Genomic DNA, 26533 nt, shown 5'->3' with positions numbered 1-26533 from the left:
ACACACACACACACACACACACACACACACACACACACACACACACACACACACACACACACACACACACACACACACACACACACACACACACACACACACACACACACACACACACACACACACACACACACACACACACAGGCACACAGGCACTCCAAACATGCACACGAGTACACTTAACATTTGGGCCCTCCCAGTCCCAGATATTCCCGAGTCTGCAAAGTTTACAGACCAGAGTAAACAGAAAGGATTCCACCTTCCTCCTGAACGGACTAAACTACCTCCTCTCTGTCTCATTCATCCACTATGAAGGCTTCAAGTTACCTAGTTGCTTTATAAACTGAAGTACATTGAATGCAGCTTTCTAGGAAGTGTAATTAAACACAGATGCGTTACAGACAGATATCTATGGAACTAACTGGCTGCAGGGGAAATCTCTTGAAGAATCTGACCCACTGAAGAAGAATGAGGACTGGGACACAGAATGGGTGAAATACTCCTCTGGAAAGCCCGGGATTTATTTTTGACCAGCTGAAGTTTGTATAATCCCTACAATGGCTTTCAAAGAGTTTGGTTTTAAAGAGTTTAGTTTTAAGATGAGCCATTCCAGGGGTATAAAGTTCACACAGATAGGACATTGCTCTTATCACATTGATTTTTTTCCCCCTCTATTTTTTTACAACACCTGTTTTTGAACTTTCTGCCCGTCGTCACAACCAAGGGGGATGACCTGGGTTGTTTGTTATCTGCCGGACGTAAATCAGTGTCCATAAATATGCAGTGGATTCCTCCTCCTCTCCCTTTCTGCTCTCTGGCTGTCACTCTGGCAAGATCTAGAGGGCAACAACATCAGAGTGGCTTTGAAGCTTCTCCATTCTGACACCTGAGGTTGACTCCTGCGACTTCTAGCGAAGGCTGAGATGACAGAGTGTTGTTCGCAGTAAGTCTAAAGCGCTCCCTCCCATTCTTTTGATAAAGACTTTGACTAATGATTAGCCACCTGTGGCTCTGACAGCAGCAGTGAGTGTGACCCTATCTGGATGAAAGCTGTTGTTGGAGAACTTTCCCTGAGACAAAGCTTTGTATAGTCGTTATTATTACTCTCCAACTGACCGCATCATCATCATCATGGGTAAAGGCTTCTACGTCAGCAAGGTGGTGGCGTTGGTCGCCGCCGTCACCGCCGTGGCGGCTGTGTCCGCCATCATCGCACTCTCTGTGGTCTACACTCAGGAGAAGGCCAAGAACGAGAACGTGGAACCCACCACACCTGCCACCACCGCTGCGCCTGCCACCACTAACACTCCCTCCACCACCCCCTCCGGCCCCAAGGAACCCTGGGAGCTGTACCGTCTTCCGACCGCCCTGTCGCCGTTCTCCTACGACGTGACCCTGTGGCCTCGACTGGTGCCCGATGACAAGGGCATGTACGTCTTCAGCGGCCTCTCCACGGTGTTCTTCACCTGCCTGAGAGAGACCGACCTCATCCTCATCCACTCCAACAAGCTCAACCTCACACAGCTGGGCGGGACGACGCATCTGGCCGAGCTGACGGGACTGGACGGAGCCACGGCGCCGGGCATCAGCAGGACCTGGCTGGAGGTCCCCACTCAGTACCTGGTGGTCCAGCTGACAAGTAAACTGGAGGTGGGGAAGTCCTACCGGATGTTTACAGAGTTTATCGGAGAGCTGGCCGACGACCTGGGGGGATTCTATAGGAGCGAGTACATGGAGGATGGAACTAAGAAGTAAGTACGGTATATGTTACAGTTATCTTCTTTGGTATGGCTTGCTTTGGTTTAGTCCGTTTGGGGAAGTGTATTCAGGCATTTATTTTCAGAATATCGTTTTTTTGTGACTTTTTTGTCCAATGTTGTTGTTTAGCTTAGTTTTAGTTTGGTTCAGGTGATTTATAGCTTACAATATACGGCAGTTGTAGCAGCAGCAGTAGTTGTAGTATCAGTAGTCATAGTAGTCTGACTGAATGAAGTTCTGTGGAATCCCATTAACTGAAAATAAATCATGCTCTCTCTCTCTCTCTCTCTCTCTCTCTCTCTCTCTCCCCCCCCCCCCTCTCTGTCTTGAGAATAATAACTTACAAAATGCTCAGTTAAACTGTCTACTCTTAGTAGTAGCCTAATTGTAGTGGTAGCAGCAGAACAGTAGTAATAGTAGTAGTATTATTGTGGTAATGGTAGTGTTGGTAGTAATAGTAGTTGTAGTCTGTAGTGGCATACACAATCCAATTTTTTTTTTGCCAGTGATGGAATCAAACTTTTCTGTGGGTAAAAGAAGAAAACAAACAAAAAAACATCAAAAACACAACAAGAATTAGACTGAATGAAGTTCTGTGGAATCTCATTAAAGCTGCACTATGTAACTTTCCTCTTCTACCCCAGATTTGAACCCAGATCTCTGTGCAAGTGCTGACATTTTTACCAACAAGCTAATGGAGCCAGCCTGCTTGCTCAGGGGATACATTTACTCTCGACCTTCAGGTCAAAACTTGTGTCAGATCCTTTGTGAGACATAACCTTTGACACGATCTAAATGTCTCAATAGAAGAGCAGGGGGACAAAATACAACCACCCCAATTGTATAAGCTATATTGTGTTAACATACTCTACCATACACATTGGACAAAATGTATTTTTATTCATAAGAAAAGTTACATAGTGAGGCTTTAACTGAAAACAAATCATGCTCTCTCTCTCTCTCTCTCTCTCTCTCTCTCTCTCTCTCTCTCTCTCTCTCTCTCTCTCTCTCTCTCTCTCTCTCTCTTTCTCTCTCTCTCTCTCTCTCTCTCTCTCTGTCTTGAGAACAATATAAACTTACAACATGCTCAGCTAAACTGAACTATAAAGCAGTGACGGTTAATGTGTAGTGCAAGTAACTTTGGCCACAGGACACTTTTTTCTAAGCCATATAATCCATGGCTAATTTAAGGACGTGAACTTGCAACACACTTATCTTAAAGTGAACTTGCAACACACTTATCTTAAATATACAATAATAACTACATCGCTATAAAAGTTAATAAACTAAAGATGTGTGTGGTTTAACTGCAAACTGATAGAGCTGTGTGTAATCAAACCTTACAGATGCAGATATAAATGCTTGTGTAATCATTCTGTGCAGACCAGACCACATCCTTGATTGTGGCACTTAGGACATAGTTCATTGAAGTTAAAAAAGAACATTTTATCTGGAGACAGACAGTTATAGTAGGCTATTCCTTCTTTTTCGAACAGAGATAAACAAGCTCTTTCAAGGTCTCTTCTTAGATACATAGACAACTGGTGTATTGTTTAAGCCTTAAACAGCTACAGCAGTTCTCTCTGCCTTAAACTTTAAGGCATGTGAAACACTTTCCCATGAGAGCATGTGAACCTTTTCATCCAAAGGTCTAAAGAGGAATGTTGACGGTGAAAACAGCTTTCAAAGAAAAATGGAAAACTAAAGTATGCGTTCATGCTACCCGTTATCGTCAATGCAAAGCTGCAAAGCCACATCCTACCCAATCTGGGAACCCATCTGCAAAATGTGCTGCTGAATCTGTCTTGAGAGATTACGTCCTACCTATTGGTTGCCTTATCACCTACTCACTGCCTGATTTGTGATGTGGCGTGCCATTCACTCTCAACATAAATTAGATAAAAGTATAATAAGCGTTCTTTTTTTTGGGGGGCTTTTATGCCTTTATTTGGACAGGACAGTAGGCTGAAAGGAAATGGGGAGAGAGATGGGGGGGAGACATAGCAAATGTCGTCAGGAACGGGAGTTGAACCCGCGACACGCTGTCATGCTGGATTACCAGCTTATGTGGTATGCACCTGGACTGCTAGGCCAGCGAACGCCCCATTATAAGCATTCTTTAGATGAGGTAGATTCTCTATTTGGACATTATAGCCTTATGTGCATGGGCTGGACATCTTGTGGTGCAGGACACTATAAAAAAAGACTTTAATCTATCTATCTATCTATCTATCTATCTATCTATCTATGCACATATGTGAAATGTGTCCTCTGCATTTACCCATCCTATCAGTGTTGCCATGTCTGCTTATTATAAGCGACTTTGGCCTTGTTAGTTCAGTTAAGTCACTTGTAAATATTCTTAGTTGCGGGTTGATTGATTGATTGAATACTTTATTAACAGTTTGCAATTAGTACAGAGGTATGATTTACAACGATTGTTCAAAGGATAACACAAAAAGCCCTAGGGGCTTGTTTCCATTCAGGTCCTGTGTATTCAATTCATCAAGAATTTGGTCTTGCTTCCTAAATGTTGTTTAAACCAGTGTTTCCCAAACATTTTCATGTCAAGAGCCCCCAAATTAATATGTATTTGTCCGCAGTCCCCCTCATCTGAACATATTTTGTGCCCCACCATACAAGATTCGTGTTGTGAAAATGTTTCACAATATTAGAAATGTTTTGGAAATAACAGATTTACGAGCTCACTATGCATCGCGACACGTTGTGAGCTTGTAGATCGGCAATTTCCAAATATTCGATGCATATAGGTTTAAAGTGCTCATGTGGCCTATAATCTGGCAACACTGCATGGAGCAACATCTATACTAGGAGCAGTGAGCAGCCATTTGTAATGGATAAATTAGAATGCCAACCTGTTCTTCTATCATTTCTGTACTATCTAACTTTATCTGAACTAAGAAGGTTTAAACTCACAGCAGGGGTCTTTAGTCAACCACTCTACACATGAATGTGCTAAATGTAACTCACCTACAGCTGTAAATGGAACAGCTGATCTGAATCCTTCATGCTACTGTCACTGTCTCAGCTATGTGTATTTGTGTAGCTATGGTTGTGTCTCTCTTATATTTAGTCCATACCTTATAAGACCATTTAGAAAAGCCTCTTTGGTACAATGTGGAGTATAAAGAACTGTGGTAGAGGAGGTTTGAGAGGCTTGTGCCCCGAATGGGCTGTTGGTCAGGCCAGGAGGCCTGGCTCTGAATGATCTGTATGCTGTTGCTCTCTGCCTGAATCTTCCTAATAAATGATCAAAAACTTCACCTGAATGGAATATTATTATTCTATTACATTTGGCGCTGTGAGCAGGGTCAATATTTCATATTTCATAACTAATTATGATTATGGATACTTGATCAAAAGAACTTAAGGGTGAAGGATTTTTTTTGGGAAAAAGATTTTCTCAAAGCAGATCCGGACCAGATCCAGACGATGGAGGACAAAGAGGAGCACTACAGAAGCAAGCTATGCAGAATCAACTTCTGATGATCTTCAACAACTACACGATTGGAACCTCGCAGACAGATCTACTCTGTCTGTGATGATAAGGAGGAAACCACAAGTTTCAAGCCACAGAGGGAAGGAGCAGAGCATGCGTTTTCCACAGCAGAGCATGCATGGTCACCAGCCATGAGAGCAGCACCAACAATGTCACCATGCAGCAGCAGAGGTGACGAAATCGACACCATGTCAACAACCAAGAGACTTTGCCACAGCAGGAGGACCAAGCCACTGAGAGACATGCTGCACGTGAGAGGCACTGGACACTGGAACCACTAGCCTGTTTGGAGATCGCTGTCAGACACATAACCAAATGGACCCGTACGCCAAGTGAAGATGGAGGAAAGAGCCATGAAGACTGGAAAACTATATTCAATATCTAACTGAAAATATTTGTTCATACTGCCTAATCTCTGGCATATCAACGTCTGGGGTGAGATAAACTAGGTCGTGAAAAGCGAGCCATTCGTATCCAATCGATAAATACCTGTACTTTTGTGCAAAGTTGGTCGTGAAAATCGAGCCATTCGTATCCAATCGATAAATACCTGTACTCCGGTGCAAAGTTGGTGAAAGCCAAATTAGGATTAGGTCGTGAAAGACGAGCCGTCCGTGAAATTCGGTAAATACCTGTACGAACTGTACAAAGTCCTTAAAAGGAAACTGTAGGTCGTGTAAGACGAGCCGTCCGTGAAAGTCGGAAAATACCTGTACGTACGGTACAAAGTCCTTAGAAGGAAACTGTCAAAATCAATCCGTGAAAGGCGGTCCGAATTGGTAAATGAATCTGTATGGAGCCCTCAGTCTTGAGAAACAGAGATTTAACATACAAACAGAGATAGATTTGACATTATTGTGAGAGGCTTTCAAACCTAAAACAACCAGGTCTATTAGTCTGTAATATGTTTCATGTGATATGTTTGATATTTATCTGAATAAATTAATATAGGAATTTTAGATAAAAGCTGATATCTAAAAGAAAAAATTAGTCAACTGGGCATTGGCCATAAATGTGGAAATATTTGTTTTGACTGCATAGTCTCTGGCCTTTTAACGTTTAGAAGGGAGAGAAGTGTTTAGACACGCGTATCGCCCCAATTAGCCAGCGTGCTAAGGGCCCTTTGCCTTGAAAAACAGAGATTTAATGTCCAACCAGATAAAAGATTTCACATATACTAAATTCTAGAAAATGAGAGAGAGAGAGAGCTCTACAGAAATGGTTGAGTAAATATATAGCTATATCAACATGTAGGTAGGAAAATGTCTATTGATTTGGCATTCTATAAATCACCTGTCGTATGTACATGAATATGATTATTCATGTACAAAAAGAAAAAACTCTGGAATGTAATGGATAAATTAGAATGCCAACCTGTTCTTCTATCATTTCTGTACTATCTAACTTTATCTGAACTAAGAAGGTTTAAACTCACAGCAGGGGTCTTTAGTCAACCACTCTACACATGAATGTGCTAAATGTAACTCACCTACAGCTGTAAATGGAACAGCTGATCTGAATCCTTCATGCTACTGTCACTGTCTCAGCTATGTGTATTTGTGTAGCTATGGTTGTGTCTCTCTTATATTTAGTCCATACCTTATAAGACCATTTAGAAAAGCCTCTTTGGTACAATGTGGAGTATAAAGAACTGTGGTAGAGGAGGTTTGGGAGGGTTGTGCCCCGAATGGGCTGTTGGTCAGGCCAGGAGGCCTGGCTCTGAATGATCTGTATGCTGTTGCTCTCTGCCTGAATCTTCCTAATAAATGATCAAAAACTTCACCTGAATGGAATATTATTATTCTATTACACATTCTACGGCGCTTGGGGAGCAATTAGGGGTTAAGAGTCTAGCTCAAGGACACACATGGACCCATCGCTGGCCTGGCCTGGAATCTATCGGTCATATATTGTAAATGATTCACAAAATAATTTCTCCGGCCATATATTATCGCTGGCAGGCCAGTTCTGGCCCATATGGACCACCTGTAGTTGCCTCACACTGGTTTAATAGTTAAGTCTGCTGCCTCCAGACCAGTGTTGCCATGTCCGCTTATTACAAGCGACTTTGGGCTTGTTTTTAGAACTGGTTGCTTATTTCTCTCGCAAGATCTGGCAGCACTGCTCCAGACCTGTGTGTACCCATAGCTACATAGAATGGTATCCCATGCTATCATCTCTCTTCAGCCTACTCTTGCTGTCCCAGTATCCATACACAGTACAAACCAGTGGTTGTACTGGGTCGCTCCAGTGGTGATCAGCAGAGCAGTGGTTCCCAAACATTTCAGCTCGAGGCCCAAATGAGAAATTAGACGTTTGCCCGGGACCCAAACTAGTGAAAATAGCAGATCTAAAAGCTCACATTGTGTCGCTTCGCGTCGCGTTGTGAGCTCGTAGATCTGCTATTTTCGCGATTTATTTATGGAAATTATTAGATTGTTTAATTTCCTTCATGAGATAATTTAGAAAAACGTTGGAGTTGTTTTTAATTGATGAGAAGTTGGTGATTTATTTAGTTTAAACTTTTTTAAATCTTTTGAAATAACATATTTTGTAGGAATGTAGGAAACAAAGTAGCAAAGATGGGACCCGACCCACTGTTTGGGAAACAGGAATGAAACGAAAGGTGGAATCAATGTGAAGAAGAGCATTTTCAACATTAATCACAAGTTAAGATGAGAGCTAATTGTGTGGGTACCCTGGTGGCTTGGCAGTACGTATACAGGCAGGCCGCAGGCATCAATCTGGATTTGAGACTAACTTGGGATCCTGCGCTGCATGTTTAACTGCTCTCTCTCTCTCTCTCTCTCTCTCTCTCTCTCTCTCTCTCTCTCTCTCTCTCTCTCTCTCTCTCTCTCTCACACACACACACACACACACAGGCCTCTCAATTTCTGTCTCTCTTCTATGCTACAGTGTGTGATGAAGCAGAAACAAAATTCTGAATGTAATATACAGTAAAAATTGTTGTATTCTTTATTGCAGAGTATTGGCCACCACTCAGATGCAGCCCACAGATGCCAGGAAAGCCTTTCCCTGCTTTGATGAGCCCGCAATGAAAGCTGTCTTCCACATGACTCTGATCCACCCCCATGAAACCATAGCGCTAGGCAACGCCATGGACATCAGTAAGTTTGCATTTTCAGAGAGTTGCTGTTGTAGAGGGAAAAAGAGCAGACCAAGTACAGAGCTAACGACTAAATATTGAGGGTTTAAAAGGTTAACTATCTGAAAATACACATTAGCGTGAATCCAATTAACTATAAAAAGTTCAATCTGCAACACAATTGTATACAATATGTAGGGGGGGGGGGTCCCTGCTTCATCTCTCTCTCAGCTAAGGGGTCCTTGGCCTGATAAACGTTGAAGACCCCTGCTCTAGAGGTTTCACACATGCGCATTACTATGTGGTGGTATAGAGATGTGTTATTACACTCAACAACAGTGTTGAGCCTATAGACCCATGTGTCATATGCTGACATGGCAATCAGCTGACCAATTTGGCGGGTTATTTAAACACACCTCAGTCTCTGCTCTTCCTCCTGCTGTCAGTGTCCCTTACCTGGTCTGTTGAGATGCACCTGTTTGCTCCCACCGCCACCCGACCACCACCAGGGGGCTCTGAACGCCAAGATAAAATACAATATTCATACTTGTATTTACATAAATAAGATATTGGTTTCAATCTATTTGTCAGTTATCTGACTGAACTACATTAACATTTCAATAGTTTAGACCAGGGGTCTTCAACGTTTTCAGGTCAAGGACCCCCTAGCTGAGAGAGATGAAGCAGGGACCCCTACTATATTGTATAAAATTGTGTTTCTGATTAAACTTTTTCTTTTTTGCTTGGTCTGCTCCCCCCCCTCTACACCTATACTATACCAAAAATAGCCGATCTACAAGCTCAGAACTGCTATTTTTGGCTAATGTTCTCCTCAGAGAAGGGATGCTAGGGTTCAGGCAAGTGGTTAAGGTAAAACATTTTTATCATATCACAAAGATTTGGCGGCCCCCCTGTAGTAACTCTGAGGACCCCCTAGGGGTCCCGGACCCCCTGTTGAAGACCCCTGGTTTAGACATTCACCAAACAGCTTATTCTGGTATTCGTCCCTAACAAAATATTTTGAGATGGTGGCCAAGTACATATAATTTTGGGGGTCCTTGACATGAAAAAGTTGGAGCACCACTGACCCCCATCTCAAATTATTGTGTTGCAGGGGCCCCCAGAAGCAAAGATTTGAGTTGCAAATGTTCCCTTAAAAAAAAATATATATGATTTTTCAAAAGTAGCAGATCTGCAAGCTCACTCAGTGCGCCCCCATTGGGTATTTTTTATTAGGTACAGTAGTATTTACAGTAGTTTGAGACCATTTGTAATTGCTCTGCTCTATTCCTCTAACGTTGTGTCCTTATTTCCATACAGGGACGCTCAACGTTACTATGGAGGGTCAGAGTTTACTTCAGACCAATTTTGAGCCCACAGAGGTCATGTCCACCTACCTGCTGGCCTTCGTCGTTTGTGATTTCGGATTCATCAGCTCTCCACCAGGAGATGCTGTTCTGGTAAACTTACAAACATTGTGCAGTAGTATTTCTCTATTAAACCAGCTTAACTGGTTCTGCTCGACCAGCTAGTTAATTACCTTCACCTGGTGTGCCAGGTCTAAATTTGGCCATGGAAAGGCGAAAGGCGAGAACCACTATTGTAGCCTTATTGTGTATTATTGACGGTGTACTCAGTACACCGTCACTGTACTGTATAGAGGTACGTTTCCACCTCAACATGACAGCTATTCTTTCTCAATTTCACAGATAAACTACAGTAGCCGGGCACTCCTCTGAGCGCATATCTCCTCTTTATTATTATTTATATTATTGCAGCTGTCGGGTCGAGATGCGGCTACCTGTATGAGCAATAGACCATATTCACAAGGCGGCCATATTGCCATTAAGTCAATGAAATGCCACCCCAGTTGCCACAGCAACGCAATGTTAAATTCCAAAATGGCCACCGTGTGAATATGGACTATAAGCTGAAAAAGCTTTTGGAGGGGCGCTTTACAGGCCCCATAACATGCAATAGGCAGGGTATAGCAGATGTACATTTTGTTGTTCCACAGATAAAGCCCATTCATTTTTCCCATAGAGATTTCCGGAAAATATTTATATGAATTATTTTAAGCCTGGAACCAAGGCATCCAGGCTTCTGGTGAATCACCATAAACATTTGATTTTGTGTCAAATTGTTTTTGAATATTTAATTATATTATAAACTATTTTTGATTAAAAATAACTTATCTTTGCAGTTTTCAAATTTGTTTTGACACAGAATAAAATGTTTTATGGCTATGAATGACTCACCAGGAGCCTGGATGGCTTGGTTCCAGGCTTAAAATAATTAATATAAATATTTTTGGAAATCACAAAATGAATGGGCTTCTTATCGGTGGAACCACAAAATGGCTCCCACTGCTATGTACTATTGCAATAATTAGAATTACTGTATATTTTCAGATGAAATGCCCCTTCAGTATTTTGTTCAAAACTCAATATCGCCCTCTACTGGGCATTATGCAGATGACTGTATAACCTTGGTGAATAATGCTTTTCTAGTTGAAGACTTTACAAAAACTATTTGAAGAATTAGATATCTAACAATATTACTCTTAACATGTTGCTACAATATTGAGTGTATATAATGTATTTGAAAGGTCTGTTAAAAAGTTGGTACTGTAGATGGTGAAATAATTTTTAATAACATTTGCTTCATGGTTGTGTATTCAGATTAGGATATGGGCTCGGAAGAAGGCCATACTAGAGGGTCAAGGAGACTATGCGTTGAATAAGACAGGCCCCATATTGTCTTTCTTTGAAGGCTACTACAACTCCACTTATCCCTTGACAAAATCAGGTAAGAACTCTTGTTCTCTAAGTACTGCTAGTCTCACATGTCTAGTTAGGAGGATTCTTTCCAATATTGTAGACAAAACACTGCAAGAGCAATAGGTCTATAATTGTCAATGCTATTTGGGGGGATTATATCTCCACACTGGCCTTGGAACGCCCCGGGATCCCCCAGGAGGAAGTTGCTAATGTTGCTCTGGAAAGGGAAGTCTGGAAGTCTCTGTTGGAACTGTTACCCCCGCGACCCGATTCCGGATAAGCGGTTGATGGATGGATGGATGGATTTAGCTTCCCAGCCTTGTCCTTAAGGACAGGCACCAACAGTACAGACATAATGGATTCAGGAAGGACCGCTTTGGTCAGTTATGTCCAATCCAGCTTCCCTGTGTTAACAGCACTGCCAGTGACAGTCAGCTGGGGTACATTCTCAACATTAATCATCAGAGCAATTGGCATGATCAGAAGTGGCTAGCCCATACATGAGCTCTATATTATCCAGGGAGGCATGAGCATCTGCTGTAGACATTCAATGATCTAGCCAAGAAGTCGTATGCTCTGAGAGCGGGGATATCCCTCAGGTCCATCCGTGCGAGCGACTCTACAGGGCGGCGTGGTTCATAGTAGTGCCGGATAAAAGACCCAGCTGGCCACAGCTGCGGGTCATACATCTCTGCTATATCGTTACATTCAGCAGTGACACTAAAGGAGCTGAATCTACTTCGTGCTGCAGACTCGATTTTCCAGACATTGACATCCCGACCCAGCTTCTCTTTCAAATAGTCCCTGAGTGCGTTGACATCCAAGTTCAAATCAAACTTTGTTGCAAAGACACTAACCATATTATTACAAATATTGTATGTCCCCCCCCATTCTAGATTTGTGTTGTTGAAATGTAAAAACAAACATGGCAACACTGGTTTTCCTCCATGTTTCAGACCAGATCGCTCTGCCTGACTTTAGTGCTGGGGCGATGGAGAACTGGGGTCTGATCACCTACAGAGAGACAGCCCTCCTCTACAACCCGAGCATGTCCTCTAACGGAGACAAGGAATGGGTGGCTACAGTCATCGCCCATGAGCTGGCCCACATGGTACAGTATTTATGCTCCTTTGAAAGCGCCTTTAGTCCGAGTTAAATGAGCGTTGAGTGTGGTCAGGGGTCATCGCCATGCTGAACATTTTTGTCAAAATACTACAGTATGTTTGCCATGGACTTACAAAATGAGTAGACAAACACTAAGAGCTATCCCTAAATGACCATTACAGGTCTAACTCTGAGAGTAATGGGGGTCCTTGAAAATAAAACGTTTGAGAACAACTGTCCTATAGTGGACTCCTAATGTGCCATGCACAGTGTCATAGTAAATCAGTGCCATACACATCCTGAAGAAAACCTGGAGACTGACATTCAGTAATTGTGTCTTATGATCAAAATTATAATGTTATTTAAAAACTCAATCTAGAATTTGCCGAACATTGGTCAGTCTCAGCTCCATGCTTCTATTCTCAACCAATAACATATACTCACTTCATAATAGAGCACCTTATTTAAATGGGGAAGTTGCATTGCTCATTCCTTGCTTGCTGTTTGCTGCTGCTTTAAAACTTGCTGCTCACCTCACCACCTCAGCAACCACCTGTCGTTTTGGATCTACTTTTATGTACTGGGGATTCGGAGTCCCTATAGGTAGGGAGATGTAATGTGCTTTCTCAGAGTACCTAAAAGCAGATCCAATTCATTGCCAAACCAAAATAAATATATTGCTCATATTCAATAAAAATATTTGATCCATTCATGAGTTGTCCTGACTGAAAGAGCGCACGCACGCACGCACACACACGCGCACACACACACACACACACACACACACACACACACGCGCGCGCGCGCGCGCAAAGCGTCTTTGAGTACTTAGAAGAGCGCTATATAAATTCCAGGTATTATTATTATTATTATTGTCATTATGGTACATTTGTTCTAATCTAACCATGTTTGTCCTCAGTGGTTTGGGAATCTAGTGACAATGAGATGGTGGAATGACCTGTGGCTGAACGAGGGCTTTGCCACCTATGTCTCATATCTGGGAGCCGATTCTGCTGAACCGACATGGGGTGTTGTAAGTCCTGCTGTTTCTCATAAATATCACCTTATGAAAGTGACACATACCCAAAGTGCAACTGTTCTGTCAGGCCCCTAATGAATTGCAGTCCTTTGTAATTAATAAACATCATCATCATCATTGGTTATAATAACATGTGGGTTCAAAGGCAGTGGTCTTAACTACTCCACAGGGAAAACTAGCTCTAGTCCATAGCGTTAGGAGTTCTCCTTAACGCTATGCGACTGTACGTGTATTTTCCTCAGTTGAACGGGAGTTGCGGAGGCACGATGCCTACACTTCAGATAAACAATATATGTAACAATGTTCGCTACTCACAGAAACTCTCCTTCTACAGCACTGCCACCCAGGTTTGAACTAGCCTAACCCCTTCCCTCAAAAAGTACGGCTTTGCTGGGCTCTTTTAAAACAGCCCTGAAAATTCACCTTTCAGGAGGCCAAAAAAGGAGATAGTACTATTTTCCCGTTAGACAGACGACCCCCCCCCCTGTTCTTGTATATATAGCTTTTTATTTTACTTTTTACTTTTTTATTTTTTGTTGTACATACACTGTAGTGTTATCTTTTTCAGTTTTTTTTGTATTGATATTTGAACTGTGGTGCCACTATATATGTCTATGAACTGAATACCTAGGACCTTGTTGGAAACAAGACCGCAAGGACTTTTAGACAAAGTATTTTAAATGTAACTGTGCAGTTAATTTTTTTTGCCTAATACAATATTCAATCAATTAATCAATCAATCAATCAACAAAGACGGTTGTCGGTTGTTGAAAGCCTGAAGACTTTCAGACCCCCATTTTTTGTGCAAAATCTTGGTAAATAGAAAAACACCATTGACCAGATCTGTAGGTGGCGCACTGGAGTGAATAAAACATTTCTCCGTCCGATGGATTATTACATTTTCTAGCTAAAAAGTGGATTTTACCCAAGAGGTGGGGGTCTGAGAGTTTTCCCATCGTGGATAATAGGCTTTCAACACCCAAACTGTCTTTGTTTCTGCGAGTATAGCGAACGTATATAGTTTATTTTGACTGAAGTGTACACATTATGCACCCGTTCAAATGGCTGAAAATACACATACTGTACAGTCGCATAGCACTTAGGAGAACTCCTAACGCTATGGACCAGAGCGAAGGCAAAACCACAAACAGCAACGTGTGCTGCGTTGTCCCTCCAGAAATCTCTGATAGTTGTGGATGCGGTGCATGGCGTGATGGGGGTAGATGCCCTGGCTTCCTCTCATCCTCTGTCCTCTTTAGAGGATGAAATCCAGAGACCTGAACAAATCAGTGAACTCTTCGACTCCATCACCTACAGCAAGGTACACACACAATATTATCACAGACACACAAAACAGATACACTCTCTTCCTCTCTTTTTTTCATACTCATACACACTTGCACATACAGATATAGCCTGCAGACTCTTCTGTAAATTCTGCATCTGCATCAGACAGTTCTCTTTGAAAGTTAGAACATACAGTATATCTGTACATAAATAATACAAGAGATAAGTTAGATAAGAACAGGCCAGAGTAGATACTGTAAGTCATACTGTAAGAACAGGTCTCTATATAAGTTTAATAATTGCTGATCTGAAGGTCCATTACAGTGAGTATGAGTGTTTCTTCACAACTGAAAGATCTCTAAATAAGTGTATGTTGTTTCCAGGGGGCTGCAGTTCTCAGGATGCTCTCAGACTTCATCACGGAGGATGTGTTCTCCAAAGGACTCGGCGTGAGTATTATGGGACAAAGATTGAAACATGTCCGAAACAACATGCAACATAATCCTAACCCATTTCAACACCAATCTTTATACAGCAAGTTGCTGATTAGACAAAATACAGTTTTATAGTGACACTATATGCTTTAATATTGTGCTGCATTATATGTATTTTGTCCAGCTAATTTACTAAACGCTCACGCCTTTTTCCATATTAACATTGTTCATCTCTCCGCAGACTTACTTAGACATGTTCGGCTACAACAATACAGTCTATACAGACCTCTGGGAGCATCTACAAATGGTAACCCCTTTACGTAACAAAAAATAATTCAATTCAATTATTTGTTTTGTAGTGTTTTTTGTTTTTTTCAGTTTTCAACATAAATGTCATTAATGTTCATTGGCTGTGTTAGATATGTTGGACTGTAAGGTTTCTTGTTTTGTTTCATTAAACTGCAAATAACGCTCTAAAATCAATCATTTTGATATCTGCAAACAATTGCTAGACCATTGGTTTTGTTAGGTTTAAACCCATTAAAACCGGGTGTCATTTTAGATTTTCGCTATTATGGCAACATAGGTTTTCAGTAAACTCTTAGGATGTACAGTAGAACATTGGTTTAGAACAGTGGTTCTCAAAAATAGCAGATATACAAGCTCACAGCGCATCACTTCTTGCCGCGCAGAGAGCTTGTACATCTAACCCTTTTGAACAGTTTGGAAAAATCTTGAAAGTGTTTGAATTGTTTTTGTTTTTTTACACAAATCTTCTCTTCTGGGGGTCCCTGGCACAAAACATTTGTAGATGGGGGTCCACGGCCAAATACATATCATTTTGCGGGTCCTTGGCACGAAAATGTTTGAGAACTACTGGTTTAGAAGGCATTTGTAGTAGCACGGTACAGGAGTAGATTTATTTAAGGAGAAGCAACGTTTCGGTCACTGATGACACAGTGACCGAAACGTTGCTTCTCCTTAAAGGTTTCATGACATGCTGGTTTTACAAAACATTAAAGTCTTTATCATGGTCCTTCAAACGTGTATTAAAAGGTTTTAACTAAAAAAATCCACTCCAGTGAGCCATGGCAGGTTTTCTCTCTGTATTCTGAGGCCTTTTCAGCTGCAATGAAGGAAAAAAAACGATTTGCCTGCGGGTGTCGCTGTTGAGGGATTTTGCCTGTCAATCATCGCCTCTGCTCCTTCCCCTTAAAGGTGAAGGAGAGGAGAGGGGAGGGGCGGGGAGGAGGGGGGGCGGGATTAATACACTTTGACATCAAAGTCCACGGGCCAATCACAGCACTTTTCTGAGCCTAATTATTCAGATTTTTTTTTTCATGAAACCTTTAAATAAATCTACTCCTGCATGTACCGTGCAGTTCGGCAGTGTGCAGGCGTGTTCTTTTATTATTAAAAAGGGGACCCAAAAGCTGTTGAAGAGTGAATGATCTCCTGTTCTATTGTGAATGTACTACCAGGCAGTAGACAATACCTCTCCCAGCCTGGGGTTGCCCTACTCTGTGGAGGACATCATGAACCGCTGGATCCTCCAGATGGGGTTCCCGGTTGTGACCATCGACACCCGGACAGGACACATCACCCAGAAACACTTCCTGTTGGACCCAGACTCTCCAGTGGACAGACCCTCTCCCTTCAAGTAGGAATCAGTGATTGATCTTTTATAACACTGTTTCCCAAACAGTGGGTCGTGACCCATATGTGGGTCGTGGACCAATTTGTATGGGTTGCGAGAACTTGCGACTCACAATACCCCTTACATTTTTGTGTCCTAGATTTTGTATATTTCAAAAGTTTTTCAGAAGATTTTCAAAAGATTCCGAAAACATTCCACATTTTCACAAGTTAAAAAAAAATGCTTTTTTTTTTTTTTAAGAATTCCATCAAAATAATAATAATCTTTTTTAAAATGATTAATTAGAGGGGAAAAAATACTTTTAAGAAGTAGTAAAAATAGCCGATCTACAAGCTCACAACACGTCGCATTGTGAGCTTGCAGATTTGCTATATTTCACTAGTTTGGGTCCCTAGGAGACATCAAATTTCTCTTTTGGCTCTTGAGCTAAAACGTTTGGGAACCACTGTTTTATAATGTATGAATGTACAATATAGTTGCTGTCGGGCAGAAACCTATGATCTCCATATTCTAACTTTTTTGTGTTTTTTTCTTTTCTTAAATTAACGCCCCCACTTGATCACACTACAGCGTCACACAAAGGTATCAAAAGTAGCAGGTCTACAAGCTTCGCGACATGTTTGGAGTTTATTATAACTCAGTCAGAATTTTTAAACTTTATACCTGTATTTTATATAATGTTCCATAATACTGTATTATGTGCATAACTGTTAGATCATAACTGCTTATCTACTGTATGTATGCATTATGCACATGTATTAATGTACACTGTATGTGCTGTCCCTAGTTATGAGTGGATTGTACCCATTAAATGGATAAAGACTGGCGTAGTGCAAAAGCAGACCTATTGGCTCGACAAAAAAGAAGGTAAGACTTAATTCACAGGTAATATGTTCCACTTGTTCAGCATTTACGTTTTGATCTTTTTTGATCAAAACAAACTGAAGCGTGTGTGGCTGCTGACCTTATTATTTTACTCATGTTGATCTTCCGTTTGTCTTGCACCTGACACTGACATTATCTTATCTAATATTTAATTCACATGCAGAGAAAATGGCCTCATAGCTCTGTGCATACAATGTGGGTGATGTGATCTACATAGCTGCGCTTTCTCTACATAGCAGTGTCAATTTCGTCGACTTAAACTATGGCGAAAAATGTTCGTCGACTACCCTTTTTTCACTGATGAAAACTAAGTAAAAACTAAGCTATGATGACAAAGACTATGACTAAATATATTGACAATTTCGTCAACAAATAAAAACTAGACTAGTGGAGAAGAGAAGAACTAAGACAAGTAATTTTATGCTTGGCTGTCACATGCTTGGGTGTCACACTCCGAAAATAGCCGATATACAAGCTCACAACGCGAGATGTGTTGTGAGTCTATTGTCAGTAGCCGATATACAAATCAGGCACTTCGACGCCATCAAGGCACCGCCGAAATACATTTTAGTCGACTAAATCAACTGTAGATTTAGTTGACTAATATCTTAGAATAGAATAATCTAAGACCAAGACTAAAAGTGAAACTAAATGACTAAAATATGACAAAAACTAAATGGAATGTTATTCAAAAGACTATATGACTTCACTATATCAGAATCTGCTGTCAAAATGATCACTGCTCTACAGTTGTGTTTGTTGAAACTACAAATCTATTCCACATCAGACACCAACACAAACATGACGGCCGACAACAGCAATGACTGGATAGTGGCCAACATCGACACATCTGGCTTCTACAGAGTGAACTATGACTCCGACAACTGGGAGCGTCTGCTTAACACGCTGCAAACAAGCCCACAGGTACAGAAAACAACACACAGTGCTTCTATCACTTTGTATGTGTTTCAGCCCTGGTCCTTCACTGTTGTTGTTGTCCAGAGTGCAGTGCAGTGCAGTGTTCATTTTGACAGCATTTTTATATTGTCGGTGTCGGGCAGAAACCTCCTATCTCCATTTTCTAACTTTTTGTGTTTTTTTCGTAAATGAATGCCCTACTTGATCATACTACAGCGTCACACAAAAGTATCAATAGTAGCAGATCCACAAGCTCCAAACGCGGCGCTATTTTTGATACTTTTGGATTTGAATCCTGAAAAGTAACAGTTTTGGACATATATAGTTTTATAGTCATAGCTTTTGAATAAAATTCCATGTAGTTTTAGTCATATTTTTAGTCTTCTGAAATGTTTTACTTTTAGTCTAGTTTTAATTGAATATTATAAGTTAAATATTATAAGATTTTAGTCAACTAAATCTACAGCTGATTAAGTCGACGAAAATGTTATTTTGGCGGGCCTTGATGGGGTCGTAATGCCTGATTTATATTTAGCTGTGCGACACGTAGTGAGCTTGTAGATCGGTTATTTTCGGAGCGTGACACCCATGCACAGCCAAGCATAAAGTGACTTGTCTTAGTTCTACTGATCTCTTGTCCACTAGTCCCTCCCTAACATTTTCATCTAGTTTTTATTTGTTGACAAAATTGTCAGTATATTTTGTCATAGTCTTAGTTAACGAAATTAACTGTAACTGCAGTGTTACGGACTTTTAAAATATCTGCCAGTCTGCCAAACCTGACTTTGACTAATTATTATTATTATTATTTTATTTCAGCTAATCCCAGTAATCAACCGAGCTCAAATAATTGACGATGCTTTTAACCTCGTAAGGTGAGAACATAGATTCATAATGTTGTCACCACTGTGCCTTTGAAAGGTAAGAGTTCAACATCTGAATATATGAGTAAAAGTACAAAGTATAGGTATGAAAATATACTTAAGGTATATATATATAGGTCTGAAGTGGTTTCGTAATAATAATCAAATTCTAGAAAATAACTAGTAACTAAAGTTTTCAAATAATTATAGTGGAGTAAAAGTACAATATTAGACATAGAGATGTACCTAGTGGAGTAGAAGTAAAATGATTGAAAATACTCCAGTAAAGTAAACAAATATCTCAAAATTGTACTTAAGTACAATACTTGAGTAAATGTACTTAGTTACTTTCCACCACTGATGAGTTCTTTCTTTCCAGGGCAAAGATTTTGAACACAACGCTGGCCCTGAGAACCACCAAGTTCCTGGTTAACGAGAGAGAGTACATGCCCTGGACGACGGCCAGCCGTAACCTGGACTACTTCTACCTGATGTTTGACCGCAGTGAGGTCTACGGACCCATGCAGGTTGGTAATGCTCAACTATAGGGCATAGCAGTGGCGACCATTTGATGTAATTTTTCCCATAGAGATTTCCGAAAAATATTTATATTAATTATTTAAGCCTGGAACCAATAAGCGATCCCGCCTCCTGGTGAATCATGACCATAAAACATTTTATTCTGTGTCAGAAAATATTTGAAAACCACAAAAGAAAGGGTATTTATTGAATATTGTATATAATATAATTAAATATTCAAATATGTTTTTTACACAGCATCAAATGTTTTATGGTCATAATTCACCAGGAGCCTGGATGGCTTGGTTCCAGGCTTAAAATAATATATATAAATATTTTCGGAAATCTCTATGGGAAAAATGGGTTTTCTATCTGTGACACCATGCTATGCCCTATTATTGAGTGTAAACTTAATATTTACATTTCATTATTTCAATAGTTTTATTTCAGGGGAGAAGTCAAATGTAAAGATGTTAGCTTATGATAATTGCTCTATATTTAGCAGACTGACTCCATTAACTAATTAAAAATAACACTGTTTTATTGATCATAGACATTGTAAGTAAGGGTTCCAGATAAATAGTTAATAGGCTAGCCGCAACTATTGAATGAGAATTTATCTCATGCTGGTCATCAGTGACTCATTTATGAAATGGTAGATAGATATCTCTTCATGTAACTTTTCCCTGAGGCTTTTGTCTTTCTTTAATCAACATAACAAATAGAAAATGTTATAAATGTGAGGCTTTTTCATTCACCAGGCTTACATTAAGAAACAGGTCACTCCTCTGTTCCAATACTTCGAAACCCTCACAGCCAATTGGACCAACATCCCCGAGAGACATACTGACCAGTAAGGATATTTACTTGCAAAAATTATACAGCTTTTCTATACAGGTATACTATATCGTTGCTGTCGGGCAGAAACAGCTTATATAGTTTTTTTCGTAAATTAACGCCCTACTTGATCACACATCACACAAAGGCATCAAAAGTAGCAGATCCGCAAGCTTGTAAATCCGCTACTTAAACTACTTCTGAATCTGAATCCTGAAGAGTAACAGTTTTGGACATATGAGGTTTCCACCCGACAGAGGCGATATACTATATGAAAAAAAAAAAAAGTTAACATCATATAATTGTTACATGTTGCCAATTACTGTAGATACATAAAAAATACCTTCCAGTTTTTATTCACTCGGTTAATTCAGTGTTGTAGTTTATACAAATATTCTCGAATTCTTGATGTTTACAGTGCTGTTACAGTCAAACATTGCAGTAAGATCTGCTACTTTTGATGCTTTTGTGTGACGCTGTAGCGTGATCAAGTAGGGCGTTAATTTATGAAAACCCCCCCCCCCCCCCCAAAAGCAAAGAAAATGGAGATGTGAGGTTTCTGTGTGTGAAGTTTTGCTCATTCCCTCAGTGATCTTCCCTTTGCAGGTACAACCAGGTGAACGCCATCTCCCTGGCCTGTAGCACCGGAGTGGAGGGATGTAAGGAGCTGGTAACTGGCTGGTTCAGACAGTGGATGAATGACCCCACCACAAACCCGTATGTTTCCTTTAAATTCCAAATATTTTTACTGAAGCTTCTCTAGCTCAACCCTTTTCCCTTCTTACTATTTATTGTCATCAAGCCTGACTCCCTCCTACAGCAGTGATTCTCAAACCATCTATATATCCACAGCATCCACCCCAACCTGAGGAATACGGTGTACTGCAGTGCCATAGCAGCAGGGGGCGTGGAGGAGTGGGACTTTGCCTGGTCCATGTACAAAAGCGCCCCCATCGCCTCCGAGGCGGACAAGCTGATGTATGCTCTGTCCTGCACCCAGCAGCCATGGCTGCTCAACAGGTCTGTCTGCACAGCATAACGGACTGAGTGAACTGAAGGGTTTTTGATTGATTGAATGCTTTATTAGAAATGTAAACAGCACGTGGTGCAGTAAGACATTCAAACTAAAAGGATATTTTAGCCAATTTAGTAAGAAACCAGTCCTTTCATTTTGGTGGCAGAGCAGTGGAATGAGACAACTTTCCCATGTTTGTTCTAGGGGATGTCAACTATTCAATATTCAATTTGTGCTATTTGAATTACTGTTTGTGTTTGCTCTTGTCAGTGTGTTCTTGCACTATACAGAAAACTGCTTTGTATGGTCCACGTTTGCATTATTGTCTATATCCTGTTCTTTGTTGTGGTGCACTGGTGACCAAAGTTTCCTACCGTGTACAACAATACAATACTAATCTAATTAGTATTATTCCTAATGGCATTACTAGCAACAGCATTATCATTGTCCACTTGCTTTTTGTACAGAGAGTCTTCACTATTTTTTATGGTGCACACAGAGAGAACAGTTTTGACTTGACCTTTGACCTCTGTGGGTTATGTATTTGCAGATATCTGGATTACTGTCTGGATCCAGAGAAGATTCGTAAGCAGGACGCCACCTATACCATCGTCTACATATCCAGTAACGCCATCGGACAACCTCTGGCCTGGGACTTCCTCAGAGCAAAATGGGACCATATCTTCAATGAGTGAGTATACTGACCTATGGGTCCATATCTTCAATGAGTGAGTATACAGTAGGGACCATATATACTGACCTATGGGTCCATATCTTCAATGAGTGAGTATACAGTAGGGACCATATCTTCAATGAGTGAGTATACAGTAGGGTCCATATCTTCAATGAGTGAGGAGTATACAGTAGGGTCCATATCTTCAATGAGTGAGTTTACTGACATATGGGTCCATATATTCAATGAGTGAGTATAGGGTCCACATCTTCAATGAGTGAGTATAGGGTCCACATCTTCAATGAGTGAGTATACTGACACACACTATATCCATATCCATATCTTCAATGAGTGAGTGAGCCCTAGGGGTCCTTGAAGGAGTTCTAGGAGGTCCCCAGCTATAATAAATGATTGATAGTTAGGAACCAAATGGAACCTTACGTGTCTGTAACTCAGAGAGTGTGCAAATGGTCCATTTGGTTCCATTTGCACACTCTCTGAGTTATGGGGTCATTGGCCTAATTGCATAACAAACTGGGGGTCCTTGAAATTAAAACGCTTGACAAAAAGAAACAGAATTGGACAGGCCTGGGAGGGACTTCCTCAGAGCAAACTGGGACCATATCTTCAATGAGTGAGTATAGGGTCCACATCTTCAATGAGCGAGTATCTCACTCACTCACTCATCCCATGGCCTAGGGGGCCGTAGGGGTGTCATGATGGATGCTTGGGCAGTCAGGGATCTCCAGCGCTCACGATCTTCTGCTGTGCGTAGCAGGGTTTGGAAGCTGCAGCCAGTCCATTCCTTGATGTTGTCCATCCAGGACTTTCTCTGCCTGCCTCTTCTCCGCTTCCCCTCCACTGTCCCCTGTAAGATGGTCTTTGACAGGGAGGTATGTCTTGTGACATGACCATACCAGGCCAGTTTGCGACGTTTTACTGTTGAGAGTAGGGGCTCCTGTTCTCCAGCATGGGTGGTGACTAACTGTCTAACATAGTCATTTGTCCGGTGTTCTTTATATGAAATATGTAGCATTCTTCTATAGCACTTGCTTTCAAAGGACTGTACCCTGCGCTCAGTGTCCGCTGTGAGTGTCCAGCTCTCACAGCCATAGAGTAGGGTGGAGAGTACAAGTGACTTGTAAAGTCTGACCTTCACTGAGAAGCTGATGGTGTTACTTTTCCAAATACTGGCCAGTCTCGTCATGGCTGATGTTGCAATGCCAATTCTTGCTTTTATCTCTTTTGTGGAGCGAGTATAGGGGTCCATATATATCTTCTACTGATGTGCAGGTCAGGTTTAAAGGAAAGTCCTTTAAATTGCTTTCCAGAGAATGCACGTGCACGAGAGAGAGATAAAGTGTGTTTTGGTGGGGTTTCTTCTTAGAGTGGCACCAATTTTTTTTAAATAAAATAATAATGAAATAACAGCGTAACCGTTAGAATTTACCGGTTACCAATTTCTTAACGGTTACCGGTTAAAACGGTTAACCATGACCGGATGGCCATGGTTGCATTTGTTACGTGAACACTGGTGGCTAATGCAGTGATTAGCAGGTTTTAACAACCTTTATGCTTTTTGCTTTCCCTTGTGACAGCTATGGAGGTGGAGCCATTTCCTTTGGCAGCCTGATCAACGGAGTGACCAAACGCTTCTCCTCTGAGTTTGAGTACAAACAGGTATAGCCGCTTTATTTAGAGTAGAAATAAAAAACAACAATGTGCTCTCTCAAGTAGCAAAACATGTTTCTTTTTCTAATGAGTCAAATGTTGAAGTAAATTATAAATGTATTTATTAAGATTACATTTATTTTTAGCATGATGGCCCATATGGTAGGAGTCTATCTCCTGTTTCTGTAGCACTAGCACGCAGATACACACGAGCAATGTTCGAATCCAGGTTGTGTTATTAGCACACATAGCTTAGCTCAAACAGCTTAAACATCAACTCATACCCGGGTTGCGCAACGGAGCAGAGCGTTGGGTCCGCTGACCCCCACGAAGCATTCTCTGGGGGTCCGGCCTGCCTCACGGCTGCGGACAAAAACTTCTCTCTGTGAATCACAACGTGTGGAGCTGCACCGTGTGTGTGTGTGTGTGTGTGTGTGTGTGTGTGTGTGTGTTTGTGTTGTAAATGACACAGCTAGGCAGACATCTACTCATAGGAACGCCTTGCCCACACACACATAACTAAAAGTCTGCAAATATTTTCAGTGCGCACATCCCCGGGTATGGACTATAGTTATTCTTATTTTGTGGAATAATCCCACTGTAGAATGCTGCTATCTATATATTCTGATGGACCTCAATATACTGTAGTCATGTTCATTGACATTCCTTCATCTTTTGCCACACAGTTGCTTCAGTTTAAAGAGGACAACGCGGAAGGTGGATTTGGTTCAGCAACCACAGCCCTGGACCAGGCTCTAGAAAGGACTAAGGCTAACATTGACTGGGTAGCCATAAACAAAGACCAGGTCCTCACATGGTTCATGACTAATTAACTTGTTTATTAATCCAAAAGACACACATAATACTGCCTTGTCTGTAAATCTGACTGTCTGATATACAATTTAACGCACAAATATTTTGTATAATCTATTTTATTTAAAGATGAAACCAGCCGTTTATTTTCACATGTTTTTTAATGTGACGTGTTTGAAGTTGGAGGCTTTTAAAGAAATGTATTTTAAAATAAAAAAAAGTTATGTTTGATAATCGTTGTAATGTCATTTGTTCAATGGAGAAGAATGATAATGATAATGAATTTTATGTGCTGCACAGAGCAAGATTAAAAACAACAAACAGCAAAGCAAAACATGAAATTAGAAAAACAACATTACAGTGTATACATACAATCATATAAAAAATCACACCCTGTGTGAAGTGGGCGGTGTCTTGCTAGCTAATCACAATACTGAATGGAGTCAACCAATCATGTACAAAAGATAAATACATTTATTGAAACACTCTTTATGATGGACGAAACCATAACTTTAAAAAAACAAAACTTTGTTTTTTTTAAAGTTATGGTTTCTTATATAGGCTATGCACATGTGTCATGTGACACTGGCCAATCACAGTCCTGAATAGATTGTGATTGGCCAATCACAGCGCAGGATAATTGTACAAATTTCCAAACCTCACTTATAAAAAACACTTAGTGTAGAGCAGTGTCTATCAACCTTTTTTGTGCCAAGGCACACCTGGCATAGCCAAAAGATCCCAGGGCACACCTAGATATACGGTATATATATATATATAATTATATATATATATATATACGGTATATATATATACAGACACACTAGGGGTGTGCCGATACACTCATTTCACGATACGATACACATTTTTTTATTATGAAAATATATGAGGGAGAAAAAAATCAAATGCAAACAAATATTTATGTTTTTGCATTATTCAGACATGCAAACTTGTAGCTTTTCAGCTTCCACTAGCCGTTTTGAATCCAAATAGGGCAATAGTGTGACACCTGACCCGAAAAAAAAACAGCAATTTATTTTTTTTCAACCTTCTTCAAACGGCGCGGCACACCTCAGCAGTAGCCCCGGACCAAAATTGGGACGTTTGCCAGGGTTGATAGACACTGGTGTAGAGGTAGGTTTTCAGAAGTGACTTAAACAGAGGCACGGATGGTGCTGCTAACCTTAGCTGCACCGGCAGTGCGTTCTACAGCGTAGGTGCCCGAGCGGCGAAGGCCCGGTCAACCTGGGTTACTGGGTGAGTATACGGGACCTCAAGGTGGGCCTTATTTGAGGATCTAAGAATGTGCTCAGACTTAGGGGGGGACAGCATTTCAGAGATATAAGTAGCTAGGGGCCAAACCATGCAGGGCTTTATAAGTAGTAAGTACAATTTTAAAATCACTCCTGGAGCTCATGGCAGCCAGTGAAGGGCAGCTAGTAAGAAGGGAAGTCCGCACTGATCTGTAGCTCCCAGTAGAAAAGTTTTTATTAAGGCGACGTTTTGACCCGTGTGGGTCTTCGACAGGTCTCATCACAACACACAAAAGTAGGCGTGTTAAATACAAAAAGCAGGGACGAGTCACAATCAACAACAGCTGTTTTGCAATAGTAGACAATTTGACACAGCCACCCGATCGACAAGGCTCAGGATG

General features: G+C 41.0%; 1 protein-coding gene across 2 annotated transcripts in view; it reads left to right on the top strand.

Annotated features, from left to right (window-relative positions):
- The first annotated feature begins 290 nt into the window (after positions 1–290).
- Positions 291–26533, top strand: part of LOC308083051 (aminopeptidase N-like) — a 53199-nt gene continuing 26956 nt past the window's right edge. Inside the window, exons 1-20 of one of the 2 annotated variants that reach the window (XM_080425173.1) lie at positions 291–1751; positions 8264–8406; positions 9705–9844; positions 11066–11192; positions 12121–12275; positions 13188–13301; positions 14485–14628; positions 14978–15043; positions 15270–15335; positions 16510–16688; positions 17473–17552; positions 18358–18494; positions 19308–19363; positions 19731–19878; positions 20632–20723; positions 21314–21424; positions 21560–21727; positions 22273–22413; positions 23994–24075; positions 24753–25057. In XM_080425173.1, coding sequence (XP_080281299.1) covers positions 1132–1751; positions 8264–8406; positions 9705–9844; positions 11066–11192; positions 12121–12275; positions 13188–13301; positions 14485–14628; positions 14978–15043; positions 15270–15335; positions 16510–16688; positions 17473–17552; positions 18358–18494; positions 19308–19363; positions 19731–19878; positions 20632–20723; positions 21314–21424; positions 21560–21727; positions 22273–22413; positions 23994–24075; positions 24753–24899 — 2916 coding nt within the window. In that variant the 5' untranslated portion in view covers positions 291–1131 and the 3' untranslated portion in view covers positions 24900–25057. Of the gene's footprint in view, positions 1752–8263; positions 8407–9704; positions 9845–11065; positions 11193–12120; positions 12276–13187; positions 13302–14484; positions 14629–14977; positions 15044–15269; positions 15336–16509; positions 16689–17472; positions 17553–18357; positions 18495–19307; positions 19364–19730; positions 19879–20631; positions 20724–21313; positions 21425–21559; positions 21728–22272; positions 22414–23993; positions 24076–24752; positions 25058–26533 lie in introns of those variants that run through there. The other variant, XM_080425172.1, reaches the window with a different exon arrangement.

The sequence above is a fragment of the Gymnoscopelus braueri genome (genome assembly GCF_963280865.1).
Source record: "Gymnoscopelus braueri genome assembly, chromosome: 1".
NCBI lineage: Eukaryota > Metazoa > Chordata > Actinopteri > Myctophiformes > Myctophidae > Gymnoscopelus > Gymnoscopelus braueri.
The sequence above is the reverse complement of the archived record's forward strand: the minus strand, read 5'-3'. Positions and strand labels throughout refer to the sequence as shown.